This window comes from Watersipora subatra, chromosome 2, assembly GCF_963576615.1.
Source record: "Watersipora subatra chromosome 2, tzWatSuba1.1, whole genome shotgun sequence".
In the NCBI taxonomy this organism is placed as follows: Eukaryota; Metazoa; Bryozoa; class Gymnolaemata; order Cheilostomatida; family Watersiporidae; genus Watersipora; species Watersipora subatra.
In genome coordinates this window covers 26,331,693-26,348,381 of record NC_088709.1, presented here as the reverse complement: position 1 = coordinate 26,348,381, position 16,689 = coordinate 26,331,693, and the positions used below count along the sequence as shown (strand labels likewise).

Below are 16,689 nucleotides of genomic sequence, written 5' to 3'. Positions count from 1 at the left end.
ATCATGTCTTACTCTGTTGTGTTGTAGGTGCAAAATATGTGGGAATGTGATAACGAGGTCTTAAAAGCTCAAAAACGACCAGTTAATCGCAGCCACACGAGACCGCCGTAGTTTGGATTCTCTTTCCAAAATGGCTCAAATGTGACATAGTTGCTACAGGATGGTTTCTGTTTACACTTTCAAGCAACCTTATTCGTCGAAATATTTTCAAAATTTAATTCACGAATTCAATAAAACCATGTCTATTGTTCTTACGCGTCTGTTTTATCGTCATCGTAATGCTGTCACTTTTAGCACTGATATCCTATAATTTACCGTCAAAAGTCGTTTAATTTTTTAGCCTTAGCTTTAAGGAGTACATATCATTGTCTGATAATCATGACGAGCCTGTTGGTCACTTGTGATAATCGAAAAGTGCTGCAGAAATTATTTGCGAAGTATTGGGTCACATGATCAGATTACGACTTGCCGATTAGACCAAACCGAAACAAAACTGTAAAGTAGCGAGCATCTATATTTGATATGGGGTCTTTGGTAAAACCCGAAGTGTTTGTTATAAACTAGTGATACGATAAGTTTTATATTGAGCTTTTTATTGGCCTTTCAATTCACGTGAGAACATCACGTGACAAGACAATAACGAAATTTCATGGCTACGTCATCGAAATAAAGAGATTCCAATCTATGGCGGCTTTTCGTTTTTGAGCTTTTAAGAGCTTGTAATCACATTTCCACATATTTGGCACCTACAACACAACAGAGTAAGACATGGCGAATCTTTTGATACCAAATAACTGTAACGTGAATTTTATTGCAAGTCAACCTTTAAGGGAGCACCTATTAGCCAAATTTTAGAAGGTTCTGGAAGTCAATGATAATCAGTAGTCTGGTTGGTTTGTACGCAAAACCATTCTTATTTAAACTCTAGAACGGAAACTATAAAAGTATAAAAGGGGGTCTTCAAATCTTAGCGTAAGCGCTTAGTAAATTATTTGCAAGTTATAACCTCAATGTCAAATATTTGTAGAGGTTAACACGCAGTGCTCCTGAGTTGGTACAAAAGAGAAACAGCAAACAAGAATTATCTTCCCAACATTTACTATCAACAGGCGGGTGGACAAGTGACAACTCTTTTCAATTTCCTATTCTCAACAAAGATAGCAACCCGACCTTAGGAAACACAAGCAAAGTTTCAGAATTCAGCATTGCAGCAGACACTGAGACAGCTAAAACCTCTCTTACAACCAGCTTTTTTGTTAATTCACCAGAACCTAGGCTACAAATCGTATCTTCATCAAGAATGAATCAAATGAAATCATCGAAACAGACGAGAAATGGAACGAAGCCTCTGTACCAATCCCTTAAGAGCAGCCAATCTAGTTATTCGGTTATGCGAGAGCAGAGGCTTCTTAGTGAAAAGCTTCGTGCCTTTGACAGCGAGAACTTGTCCGTCAGCGCACAATCATATCAGCAGAGAGAACTAGACGGGGTGCTTGAACTGGTTGAACAGGCACAACAAAGCCAGCTCAAGTGCCCAAAACACAATGGCAAGAGGACTTGTGGCATTTGCCCTCCAACGGCTGGAACTGTGAGAAAGGGTCGAACAGACTCTGCCCATCTTCCAGATCTTCTGGCTCCTAAAAGAACTGAGTCTATTGGAAAAGCTAGAAAAGCATTAATTGTTCAATTACCTGATATTTTGTACAGTAGGTCGAGCAGCCCTTTCACTTGACGGATATACTTTTTACATAAACCTTATTATTATGTTTTTATTACCTGTTTTACTTTTTTTACTTCATCATGATATAGTTTGAAATACGAAACCTAATTTTTGCTACTAAATAACAAGACCGATGTGGCTTATAATAATATTTTGTTATATTTAATAGCCATGACAACCAATTGCATAAATTTGATATACAAAATTGATGGTAAAATTACCACACTGTGCAAAATAAAAAAAGTAACACCGGTATTCATTGAACGTACAAAATGTGTCACAAATAAGAAAATAAAGTTATATGTATAAAAAGTTATGAATCACTAAAACGTGATAGAGCGGCTACTAACTAAAATACAATTGGGATGTTCCAGTGTTCACGGGCTGGTTGTGCATAGCCTCTGCAGTTAGATAACAAACACAAGTCGGAATGCAAGGTTAAATATTCATAAAAGCAATGCAGCTACACTACAAACTATAATGCGACACAGTTTATTCTATTTGGATTAAATTTTGGCATAAAGAAGATAACTCCTAAATTAACTTCATAGAAGTTGCTGCTTGGAGGTTGAACAGCATAATCAGAGCTCTACATAGAGCCTTCTATGTAGCTAATTGTGAAGTTTAGACGGCAAAGAAGGCTCAAATCTGAAAGGAATCGCTCTTTTTTTGTTCCAGCGCTTAAAAATCTTGTCAAACCTTCGATTTTGTTCCGAGGAAAAGTGGTTTTTCCAGTCACCGATTTCACCTACAAACAGAAATGAACATATGCTACTACGACATGTATAGTATGACAAGTATATATATCACAGATACAACATGATAGGAATATTTGTTTAAAATATGTGAATACATATTTTTGTTTTACTTCATTATTGAACTATACAATATTTTTTATTTTTTCTTTGCAGCAACGACTTCGCTATAACAAAGATTAAAAAAATTAATTTTAATTGAGGTTGAAGGCGTGTACTTCCATTAACTTAATGTAAAATTACCGTAATCATGAAACCTAAATGAAGCCAAAGGGATAAAAAGTAAAAGTTGTCGATACAAACCAATAATGCCACAGTTACTGTACGGTCTTTAAATTACACAGTTAGCTTTAATTTTTTCTCATTAAAATGGCTAAAGGACTGAGTCTGAGACAATCTTGGAACAGGTTAGACGATTTACATGTATCTTAGGGTTCATGTAACGTATAACATTGCGTATTGATTGTAATGCTCATTCAGCAAGCGCAATTGTCCTGTACTACGTTTAATCAGCCTTGCGTGTATATACAAAGAAGTAACAACGGCATCTAGACGGTGTTTGCACTATAAGTATTACAGCATCACAATATGCTAGCAATATTATATTACTACTAGGTGAATAACCGGCGTTGCATGGCTAACAAAAAGTGCAATATTAATAATAATGCTAGCAAAAATATGCAACATTTACTATTCTAACTTTTAAATGAAAGCGTTTCTTTATTTCTGTGTGTGTCCGGTCAATACATAATTCAAATATTTAAAGGTCGAGGCATAGCTAAAACAGATTGCTAAAAAACATTTCTTACTTTTTATGCTGCACATTCGTTGTAAATTTAAAATAGCTTATAAACAGTGGCAGGTAGTGTAGTTGCCATTGGTAAATTTTTTTACTCAATGAATTTGAGGAACTTAAGCTAGTAACTTAAGCTAGTACTTTAAGCTAGTCTAAATCTTTATTATAGTAAGAGCCATGTCTGTACTTCCGTCTGAGAGTTAAGAAAAAACTGCACCTCAGAGGAGTCGCACCCGTACATTCAGCAGATTCACAGATGTGCAGACAAGCACACTATGACACACCAACAGCTCGCCACGGCCTAGAATAATTATACTAGCAATTGTTACGCTTTATGATCTCTCACGCAATCATGATCTTCAAACATGTTAGAAGAAATGATTATTCCATAGTATAGCAAGGGGCTGCGTGGCGTAGTGGTTAGCGTGCCTGTACGCAAAACTAGGTTTAGATTTTAATTCTAGTGTGAAGTGGTGTTCTGTGTGTATTTTGTAACTATGTCTGGACACACGACAAAAAATCAAACAATTAGATTGATATAGATTGTAGATATATATATATAATGTAGATATATACAATTTATATAGATTGTAGACTTTTCAAGGCAGGAACCAATAAGCTGCAAGATTTTAGACAAAAAGGTTTGCCAAAATGCTAAATGCTGCTCTTTTCGCTCTATAGCGTAGAGACCAACCAGTATGTACACGTGCATTCAGCTTATGGACTATGTTAGCTGTTCAGTTAGGCTAGCTACCATATTTTTATGAGGATCTCAGGCACAAACATGCACGTACGCCAGCAGTGTGCTCAACGCAACAAGGTTTACAAGATAAAACTGGTAGCAGGTTCTGGCAAATGACCAAAATGGACAGACTAGCCTAGTTTTTGACACCGCGAGATAAAACCGGTTTAAGGCAGATATTTTGTTTACAAATTCAGTCAGTGCACCTGCAGCCCCTGGTAATCAGCCTTGATAACATTACATGTCTGTACTAGCACTCTGTGATCTAGATTATAGCATCTAATGTATTCCAGTTGAAACAAGCTTTTTTAACTGGTTTTTCATTCAGCTGATTTATTCTGGATACAGTAGACCCTCCTATAACATATACTTCCTATAACGTAGATTCCAGATAACGTAAAAAATTTATGCACAGTGTTTGCTTCGTGCTATGTAAAAGATTCCAAATAACGTAAAGTGTCAAATAGGTGCAACTGGTCAAATTCGATTTGAATGGTAACATATCTCCCCGCACTTGTAAAAGAAAAAACAACTTATACAGGGTGTTATATCTATTATATATACAGCTTCCATGACATTTCAGTTCATCGGGATAAATCATCAGATGTGTCGACAAAACAGAGAATAGGCAGCTGCACAATTGATAATACTGTATTTTTGGACTACTAGCCGCTAATTTTTCAGACATTTGAGCCATACGGCTGATTTAAAGGCTGTGGCTATTCTGTGGTTTTTTCTTTCATCGCTAGGGGTGCATTGACCGGAATCTCCGGTTAGCGCCTCTAGCGATGAAAGACAAAATGAAAAAGTGCCGTTGGGCACTTTTTCATTTTAACCAGCAAAGTTGCGACCATGTTAACAAGCGCTGTTATGAGTTACGAGGCCTATACAAAAGGTGCGGTCTGTGTATTGTTTTATTAACAGTTTTTTTTAAAATAGAGCATATGCGGCTTATATAGGGGTGTGGCTAATAGTCCGGAAAATACGGTAAGTGCAAAGAGGCGATATAGCTTGCTGCAGGTGTTGCAGCGTTGGTCTACCAATCTGAATGTCACGAGTTGGTAGTACTGCCGAAAGTTATTTTTTATCCTAACCTTGACTTCTGAAATCATATAGACAACGAACGGGTAGACACCGCTCTTTTTACAGTAAAATCTGTTTTTGTTTTGCTTTATTATAGATGTAAAAAATATTTCTTATTACTTTTACTTGATAGAATAGAATCTGCTGTCTAGGAAGAAATGAACAAATCGTTGGAAAATGACGTCGAATATGTATGTTCCCATCAACTTATAGTAGAATAACCGCAACCATAGTCTATAAAACCAGTGAAATTGATCGGGAATATTAAAGAAGTTGTCGATGCCAGCTAATAATATTACAGTTACGATACAAATTAAATACGATTGATACGATACAGCCAACAAATTAAACAGTTTAGTCTAGTTTTTTTCTTTTTGTATGACCAAAAGGAGTGAGTTTTGAAAGATCTTGGAGCGGAGGCAATTTAAATGTATTTTACTGCTCGTATCAGGTAAATTCTCCATTAATTATACGTTCATGGAACGAATATTTACATTGTAGGGGCGTCTATTGTATAATACTAAATTTCCATATAGCATAAGTATAGCGACACACCCCCATAAGGCACTGCAATGCCATCATAGAAACAGCTGTGTCGCCCTCATTCTATTGCGATTCAGTGTTGCTTTTTGAAAACAAAACACCCATACGCTATGCCTTCTTTGCGATGGAAACTGCCTGAGCGACCAAACATGTGCTTGTGCATAAGTCTTGCATTCCTGTAGCTTCATATGCTGACACGTGCCTTGACATAAAGCGTCGCATAGCCACAGCCATCGCTCTACAATAGCGCCCAATGGAAACATAATTTGCTTGTTGACCCAGGGTAGCACTTAGTCACTGGCGCACCAGGTGTCACCGAGGGCACCCGAGAGCCACCGGGGCACCTAGGTGTCACCCTGAGCACCCAGATGTCACCACACAATCGCTGGATGGAAACTTAGTAAATACCTATAAATGGACCATTTTTATTTCCTTAGCTTAATTTAGTTAAAAACAGTTTAGTTTTTAACTAAACTGTTTGAATGCTTTTGTTTTAAATACATTGCTTATATGAACGATAGTGAAAAACTCTTACACCAAGAAATTGCTCTATCTAAAAGAGAATGAAAGGTTCTTACCTTTGCGATAAAGAGACGCATCTTGGCCATATTTGCTTCGGAAACGATTTTCAGTAGAGTATTTGCCTTGTTTCATGACTCGAATGTCAATAGCCGCAGACACTTCTTCAATAAGCTGCTTTGTGTAGCTGATACCCATATGGTCCGCCATAAGCTGCACAACATTCACGGTATCCTACAAAATGCATGCAGTAATCTCTAAGAGTTGTCTTCCTTCTCTTTAAACATGAGCACGTAACTACCAAAAAGAAAAGCTCTCGCGTTACTGTTTACATAATCAGCTACTTTCGCTGTGAACTTGCATTCACACCATGTCTAGCCAACAAGCCAGGTCAACCCTGGACAAGAGGGTGTAGTGTTACACTAAGGAATTTTTAAAAATACTTTTTTGTCGCCCATGCACACGATCAGCGCTAAATTTAGCACTGCGTTTAAAGGTCTTTTATAATTTATACATTTGTCTGCCAAACAGACAACGAGTTTCAGACGACGGTGTTTGGCAGACGACATGTTTCAGACGACGAGGTGATCTGAAACATGCCAACAAAGCTTGATTCTATGCGCTACCAGTCGGACATCATGAGTATAATCACTCACTCCTCACTATAACCTTGAACTCTGAAACACCTCTTTTTTATTTATATCAAGGAAATGTTTGTGTGGTATCAACTGAATATAAACATTTCCAAACCAGACCAATGTCCAGACTTATAGAAATTTTGATATGAACTCTCAACATACATGGAAACCTTGATTGAAAATCTGACAAAAAATTTTGGCTTTTTCTTTGGGCAACATTTGGTTCATTTTCCGACATATGTTAAATCTTTAACTTTTGTTTGCACTTTTGGCCTGTCTGTTGTTCTATGACTTGTCCAAGCCTTGCTGACTATTCACTTTTACGGATGCCTAGAAAACAGCTCACATAAGCCTATACTGTCTTGGATAAATTAGAAAATTTTCATTGTCCACGAGTACATAAAACTGTCCAAAAAATACACGTATACACAGTGACCTTCAACTTCGTGTTTCTATAATACTTCAAATCATTTTATTAGAAATTCCGCTTTTCTGTTTATTAGAATGTGCCATAGAGTGTTGCCATAGCAACATGACACAGTTTGCAAATCTCATGAAAGGGAACAATTACACTTATCAATTATTGAGCAAATCTAATTATTCTAGTTTTTATTAATGAATTTAATGAGATTCATCATAATAAAAACTCCACCTTCTCATTTGAATTGGCAGTTTAATTTATTTAGCAGTCATAGATAAGGTTTAGTCACAACACCAGGAGTGTAAAAAGTACACTTTTATGGGTAAGGCAAACAATCTTTTCACGAGTAAACGACTCCAGACTAAAACAAAGTTGTCTGGCATTGTAATTGTTTTTAACTTGAAAACGCGCTTATACTTGTGTAAGTTGAGATTTGTTGCCATATACGGCTACGTGACAAGATGCTGATTGTCCAATGGGAGATGCAATGCATAGCAGCTGAGTGGTTTACAAACAGTTACTTTAGCTGAAAACTGCTATTAACTACTGCGGCTAACAGGGCTTTGATTTATTAATCCACACTGCGGTGCTTCACTTTTTTGGTTAACCAACGCAATATTTACTTGACCTTGATAACTCAGAGTGGTAAGAGCTGGTACACCGCACCAACGCCTCAACTTTAGAGTTTATAAATAGAAATCAATATCAAGTGCTTAAAAATGAACATTAAAATAAGGTTCTGGCACCGTTGGATTTTGTTGATGCGTTAGTAATAAAATACAACTAGAAGGCAAGATTAATATACTGCAAGTTTGAATAAAAAAGGTAATGAGGATGAAGGAGCCTTATTGGTTATTGGTTAACTCTTATTGAAGCAAAGCTAAGACCAGCTATGATTGGCTAATAGCTGAGGATTAAATCCTGGTTTGTTTTACCCTAGGATTCCACTGATGAGGCATGACAGAGTTTCTCCTTTCGCTTGCATTCCAAGAGACTTAACACGATATATTAACAAGAGATCTTAACAAGAGGTATTTAACACGTTAACATCGAACTTCCAGAAATAACTAGTACAAAAACACCTTCACTGTTTACTTATGAGCAGCTTCCAGTAAATACCGCAATTATGACCGCAAAGCAAAAAATATAAAAACCTCAACATAAATAATTGTGTGCTTTGTACCTGATAGTTTACAGCCTTAGCCAAATGAACTCATTTCTATAAGAGCTCATTAAGGTTCGGTTAAAATACCCACCTCCTTCAGATCTTCGTAGAAAACGATAAGGACGTTTGGGTTATCTTTGTGGTTGTCCCAAGCATCGGCATAGTGGTCCAACGTCTGGCCAAATGGGGCTAAAATAGCGATACATTAAGATTAAGGAGGTACAACTTATTTGAGTTATATTATTGTTATTAAATTTGATGTCACTTTTGCTAATAACTGTAAGATTAAATTAAGGGCATGTAATGATTATAATTATAACTTTTTTAAATTTATCATTTATGTTGCTTTAATGTCCTAGAGTTTATGACACGAATTTCATCGATAAAAAATCAACACTGGAAAGTCGATGAAAATTTAGTCACAATATGCTTTTTTTGTCAGAACAGGTTGATAGAATTTGGGTCGATATGATTGTTGTCATTCAATTTGCAGGATCGATTCATAAAACAGCTATTGCTCATGAAAGGAGAACTGACCTAACAAACCAAAAGAACAGTGATAAATAGAACAATTTAGAATTTTAAATTTTAAAATGATTTTGTAAATGATAAAACTGAAGAATAAGCGATTAAATAAAAATAGACTACTTTAAAGTTTTACAATTCATTCCGCCAATAGTGGTCTTGCTTTCCCAATCATGACTGCTATTATTTGAGTGTTTGTCAATGTTAGGAATGAGACATTGTTAGGGCGATAGAATAAAATCGAACAGCTGACATATTACAATTTTACATTCTAAAAGTTTAGAGAATGGAATGCTGACCACATGCATTAGCTATCAGAGTTACGGGCAGCATTCCTACTTAGGAATGCTGCCCTTACCTCAAAGGCAGCATAGATTGTGAAACTTTAAAAAAGCGCATTTTTATTTTGGTTTTTGATGTCCTACCTTTAGTGATAACCTAGTACTAGTTTGCCACTAAACGAAGCAAGGCACTGCTAAACACTTACTCAACTGTGTAATTGTTAAACTTATTATCAACTGTTATTTTACACCACACTTTCCCACTCATAAAAAAGATAATTTTTAGGCACGATAATATTTTAAAAAGTACAATCTTAGCCAATTTGTCGCATTCTTTAACAAGAATTTATTTTTAGTTAAACACAAGAAAAACTCAAACATTGCTATGAGCGCTCTGATTATATTTTCTGAATTACATAAAATATAATACAAATTATATAATAGCCAAATAAAATTGCTATTATATAATTTAAGAATAATTATAAAACATTTCTTTAAGAATCCCAGAATTAATAAACTATTAGCATACATCTTTGCCGATGTGTCTACTGGCAGACACCTTCAAATACTATTCCTTCTCAGAGAGTAAACACTGGCAATCAATGTTTTGTTATAGCGGTAGCAATGGAATGCCTGCACTTACAAATTTGTCCTTGAGAATTGTATTTTATATCCCAGGCACACCGCTGACACGCAGTCCGCACGTTGACATGCAGTCAGCAGAGGCCAGTAACAGGTCATACGCTTATAATATTGCCAGATACGGCTGGAGTTGATCAATCAATTCTGTTGTTGCAGGGTAGTGACAGCACCACGGTGAACGTAAAAGTAGCAGTTGAACCCTCAAGCAAACCACTATCTTTAATGCCTGATAGGAACCGCCTCTGGATAAATGGATTATTAATGAGAAAGCTGTTTTCTTTGGCCGTTGGACAAATTAATAAAACGTTAACCTAAAATAATAAATCTGGTATTGTTTTAGCTCTTTCTGCAATGAATGAAAATAAAACATTTTTCAGAACTGTCTTTTTGATTGGCTAATATTTTCTGAGAACGAATTTGGCTAATATGCAACCAGCAAAAGCATTTTCGAAATATAGTGATTTTATTTGTAAGTCTCATCCTGTATAAATGCAAGGGTAAAAATCTGCGATCTATAAAATTGGTCAGTGCCACCAACTCCTAAAAATTAGCCCATGCGTGACAGAGGCGCGGCTATATTGTCTCAATCCCCATTTGAAAACTGCTTTTGAATGAAATTTGTAAATGATAATGATTTCGCAAAACCTTTGTGAAGAAAACCTTGGAAAGAATTTAGCTTAATTAACTGATAAAACCTTATGGCGATGCGTAGCGATTAATGGTTTAGTCACCCCTTAAAGTAAGCAAACTATATGTAAAATTAGGTTTAAAAAAGATAAGCGCATAAAAAGGCTATTAACGCACCATACTTGGAGTGTAGGAGAATATCAAACATGTCATTGAAAGGCATGAACTGCTGGTTAACCTTCGGTACGACGTTACGAAAGTGATAGTACATGGAAACAAGAACGTCTTTGGGGTTCCTCATGCATACGATCGTCTTTGTGTTCGACTGCCTGCAATCATTTGAGCATTTGAGAGGCTACTGAATGGGACATTATTTGAGCAATTTAGATGCTCTGCGTTGAAAACACGTGCTATAGGATATATATAAGCTTGACACTTATAATTAATGGGCAAGACTGCGCCAGACATAAACAAGGTGAATCAAGGAAATGTGTTTTGCTTACATTTGACCTATTATTGATTAATAGAATGCAGGCCAAGGAAATGCTGGCAGATGATTCTTTATAGGGATCAGCAGTGGAATATACCTACAGTCAATGTATAGCATGAATCCACCACACCAAAGATTTGAATGAAACTAAAAAGCAATATAACACTAGTTTTAGTGACAACCAAACCATCAAACCTACCAAACCATCGGACATACAAAAATCTCAGGCCTACCAAACCAGCAGACAAACCAAACCATCAGACCTATCAAACCATCAGACCTACCAAGCTGTCATACCTACCAAACCATCAGACTTACCAAACCATCAGAGCTATTAAACCATCAGACTTACCAAACCATCAGACCTACCAAACCATCAGATCTACCAAACAATCAGACCTATTAAACCATCAGACTTACCAAATCAGCTGACCAACCAAACCATCGGACCCACCAAACCTACAGACCTACCAAACAATCAAACTTTCTAAAATAGGTCCAAACATTTGCTAGTAGTCCAATTCACTGAGAGATGAGCTACCCCACATATACATGCATGTATATATGCATATGCATGCATGTATAGGCATATATACATGCATGTACATATGCATATACATGCATGTATGTATGTATATATGCATTTGGTCACAGCAGTGCATGAACAACACATTTTTGTACATGCTTTCATCTATTACACTCAGCATTGTCTTGCATATATGAATATCGTGAGAATGATACGCATGGTCTAGAGTATCATGCAAATAGATAAGGCAAATATAAACAATAGTAGAAACAAGTCCATGCTTTTAGCCTTTTCAGTCATACAAGTCATTGGCTAACAGCTCACGCATTGCTCTGACAACAATGCACTCAATCGCGCTATCACTTTTCACGAGCTCACACGCCGCCAGTACAGTTACTCTTCACACGTGCAATCACTCGTGTGTGTACTCACGCTCGCTCTCGCTCAGTTACTTCCTCACTCTGTCTGTCTGTCACTAACTCTCTACCTCCCTCTCTATTTCTCTCCCTTACTCCCCTTACTACTCATTCATAACTGCCTCCTTGACTTATCCGTTCCCTCTCTGGCTCACTCCTCGTTCAACCACCTTATTTCTCTCTAACCTTGCAACCCTTGCTAGCATATCTCATATTTTGTGGTAGCGGAAGCTGCCAATTAAACTGAGTTATAATTTAAAGGATCTCAAAGGAAACATGATCATAGTAGTTACAATTTTCCTCTTATTAAAGACCCAGAACATAAAATATTCTAAACTAGTGTAAATTTAGTATGATTAATTAATTGGTGGAAAGTTGTACTAGACTGAATGACTCCGAATTAGCTAGCTTAGTTTACCGACAGACATAGTGAATACTTTGAAATAATATTTATAGCCTGTGTTCCTACAATACCAGCATTTTTTAGTGCTAGTTTACTTACTAATAAAATTGCTCATGTTATGAAACTGATTTTACGAAACCGATCATGTTATATTACGATCTTAAAGTAAAGAAGTCGTCACTCTTATAGAGTATTTAGAGGAGGGGTAAGGATTGAACAAGGCATCTCTATAATAGCCGATTGGGTATCTCCATGAGAGGTGACAAAGTACCCCTAAAATAGGTGATTGAATGTATCTATAATAGGCGATAAAATATCTCTACAATAAGTGATCGGGTATCTCTATAATAAATGGTTGGTTTTTCTATTATAGGTAATTTGGGTGTCTCTATGATGGTTAATTTGGGTATCTCTATTATAGGTAATTTGGGTATCTCTATTATAGGTAATTTGGGTTTCGCTATGACAAGTCGTTTAGGTATTTCTATGATAGATAATTTAAGTATCTCTAGGATAGGTAATTTGGGTATCTCTATGATAAGTAGTTTGGGTATCTCTATGATATAGTAGGTAATTTGGGTATCTCTATGATAAGTAATTTGGGTATCTCTATGATATAGTAGGTAATTTGGGTATCTCTATTATATAGTAGGTAATTTGGGTATCTCTATGATAGGTAATTTGGGTACCTCTATGATAAGTAATTTGGGTATCTCTATGATATAGTAGGTAATTTGGGTATCTCTATTATATAGTAGGTAATTTGGGTATCTCTATGATAGGTAATTTGGGTATCTCTATGATAAGTAATTTGGGTATCTCTATGATATAGTAGGTAATTTGGGTATCTCTATGATAGGTGGTTTGGATATCTCTATGATAAGTAATTTGGGTATCTCTATGATATAGTAGGTAATTTGGGTATCTCTATGATAGGTGATTTGGATATATTTCTGAGTTTGTAGTTTGAGTTTGAGTTTTTGTTTTGTAGAAATGTTAGATAACCACTTTATCTGATGTTTATCTGTGCACAAGAATTGTCTGCTCTTGGCGAACTAAGTTTTCCACCATGTTTTATGAGATGAGTTTTCTTTAAAAATCGTGTCTACCTGAAACCAGGCGGAAGTTGAGATAAAGTTTGGTGAGTGTTCAGAACTCTTGGGCCTGTTGGCTTGGCTGATAATATTTCTGGAAGCGTCTTGAACTCGAGCCAGAAGCTGTGCTTTGGTTCAGCGCTGTAAACCGCTGTGCCTCTTGCCAGCATTGACATGATCTCCCACGTCCAATGGGTTCCTTAAAAATTGGATTGTCATAAAATTAATGAGCTGTATATTATATGTTATGGAAAACTCTAAGAGTCGTGTTTGTAAACTGTTTTAAAAAATGGAAAATAACTAGCACAAGTCTTAATATAGTATAAGATTTTTAATATGTCTTTGAATTTATTAATAAAGTTTTATTAGTTAATGGTTAGTATGAAAAGTTTAAAAATCTAAAGTTATTTAATTTTGCTTTTATTTTATATTTAATTATTTCATCTTTTTTAATTGTGTAATAAGTTTTATTTGTATCAACAAGTACATTGTAAAATAAATCATAAGTATAGATTTTAGAGTTGACAAAAAAAAATCAGATGAAAGTTGTACTACTTATGGGCTCCTTCTACTGCTTTAAATAAAATCAAAGTTATGATATAATTGTTATATATTGCCATTATTATCAAATAGAAATACATACAGCTCTGCATATACCAAAAACTAACGAGACATTTTTAATATCTATCTGTCATACGATAGCTAAATTAAGACTGTTAGAATAGGTGAAAGATGTATGATTTTATTTAAATATTATTTAACAATTTTTGTAATTTTTCTGTGTCTTTCTTATAAATCAAACATACTCTCAGCTGTTGTAGGAGATTTTTCCAATGACCAAGAAATGATGCACTCACTCTACTATGTAAGAATGTTATGGAAAATAATAAAAAATAACTGTGCAAATCACTTTAACACCCGCTGTTTTGTTTAATTTTCTATTTTTAAAAGTGCTTCTGTATTTACCCCTACAATACAGGTTATTTAAGAATTTTCCGGGTTGATATAATTTTGAATGGTGATTAGAATAACTGACAGAAGGTGGATCTTTATCAAAATATGTAAGAGTTTTAAAAAACTATAACTTGAAAAATGGTTTACTGTTTTTTATTTGTAATATTAATTCTAGTTGTAGTACACCGTGTAGTATAGTTTAGTCAATTTCCAAATCAAACAACAAGAAGCAAACAAATATCGCTAAGATAACATTTACCAATATTTTTCTCTTAATATTTCTCACCAGATTTTGGAGCGCTGACAAGCAGGAAGTCTCCTTCGGCCATGCGTTGACCTTGGAGCTCTCGTATAAGGTTCGCTGACCACTGGACAGCAAGCATTACTGGTATGATGATTGGGTGCTGTTGGCAGTGAGTTTGTTGGATGACAAAGCTCTCCATACCCTTAGGAAATTTCCGTCTCCTATCTCTATCAACCGAACGCTCAGTGCCAAAGAGAATTGAGTCAGACAGCTTTGAAACTCTGTCCATTTTTGGTATCGATGTTATAAAAATTAACAAATAGATTTTTAGCTAATGCTGCTGAGGCATTGAGATGTTGCAAGTATATGCTGCTCATGAGAACCATTGAGATTTTATATACGTTGCCAGTTGTATGTCTCCAGACTAAGGATTTCATATAGATACTGCAACCTCATATAGTCGCCCAACCTATTTAAAAATCTGGAATACAGGCTATACTATAAAATGTAGTGATGCTCCAGCTTTGAAAAATATCAACCAATAAGCTGACAAATTTAGAAATTCGGATACACTGATTGGTCATTGGGAATAGAGCCAAAGACTAATCAATGCTACAATCATTGATGATACCAGTTATCGTAAAAATTGGCACAATGCCACAAAGCTAAGATCACCACTTCTGCTTTCACTGTCAGACAGTCTAGTTTCCGACCTCCAGGCGAGGAGGCACAAACTAGTCGTAAACAATCTCGTCAAGATTGAGTATATAGGACTTTTATACAAAAAATAATACAAATTGTTGAGAACCACTCAACCAGAAATGAAACTGCCTGATATATTTTCCATTTACACTTTACATTTAACCAAAGCTAGGGGTCAAGAACGCGAGCTCTCAATAAATCAAACCATATGGGTTTTGCTGAAAGCGTACACCTTAGCTTTCTACATGTGGTTGGTCTATCAGCTAAAAGACTCACAACCTACCGTAAAAATATGTTTTACATTATTCCTTCTATGTTAATAATTCTATAGTCAAATCTAATTATTGATAGCCTCAGATCTTGACCAAACTGTAGTTTGGACAGAACATTGAAGATTTTCCTGCATTAGATGTCGAACAGAACTCGGATGTCATCAGCCATTGAAATAATCTGGGGAACCTGATGACCCAGCTCTGCTGCCAACTGACATCTTCTCTCATTATCGTTACAATAGTTTTCAATCGCCGCATGCAGACATGTTCACCTGGCTTATGAAATACTGACTGTCTTTTGCGTTTTTCATAATCTGTAAGTGTATTTTATTTTACACAAAATATAAAAAATATGAAGTTGAGATACATGGTGGTAAAGATACAGCAATATAGTCGCCAACCTCCACCATTCTATAAATGGAATATTTTTGAGCATTTCAGAGTAGTATATGTACACGTACTACCCGCTTTCTTTATGAACGGTCTATGGTGTACCACGATATACACATAATTAAAAACATAATTTTTTTGGAATTCAAACAAATTTTGCACAAAGTTAACCAAAACAAGCTCTCTTATTTTTAAACTGTCATCTGGTCGATTATTTTCTTTCGATTTATATTTCTTTCAATTGTATATCCAAAAGTTACTTCTGTATTCAGACTGTCAACTATAAACTTGTTCTAGAATGTACAGTATATAGCAAAAGCATATTGTGAACTAAACTCATGTTTTGTCAACCTTCATCAGGATGTTCAAGGATTTTATAGAATTAATAATTATTTTCAACAATGAGATCAACAAGAAGCGCTGTCCATTTCTTTACCCATTGAGTTATTGCATAGATATCTGGATTAATTTTGAATTATATATAAACCATTTACCGTCAAACCTTGGTTTTTTACCATAATCAGTTCTAGAAGGCTGTTTAAATAGGAAGGTTTGTATTCAATCAGGCAGTGATTTTAGGCAACTTTTGATCCGGTGTTTTCTAAAACTCATTTCAACTAATCATGTCCATGTACTTCTCTTCATGCAAGCCTCAAGTCACAAGTCTTCTGACAAGCCTGATTGTGTAAGGCGTGACATTTCAGCTCTATTAATCTGAAGTAAAGATAGTTAGTGTTACTA

The 16,689-nt window shown here is 35.6% G+C and overlaps 1 protein-coding gene across 1 annotated transcript; it reads right to left on the bottom strand.

Moving 5' to 3' along the window:
• Positions 1-2,301: 2,301 nt before the first annotated feature.
• Positions 2,302-14,908, bottom strand: LOC137388090 (sulfotransferase 2A8-like). Its single transcript, XM_068074604.1, is given in 6 exon segments — positions 2,302-2,468; positions 6,218-6,392; positions 8,474-8,571; positions 10,635-10,786; positions 13,402-13,585; positions 14,627-14,908. Coding segments are annotated over 6 exon segments (1,023 nt in total). The 5' UTR covers positions 14,874-14,908.
• Between the last annotated feature and the right edge of the window lie 1,781 nt (positions 14,909-16,689).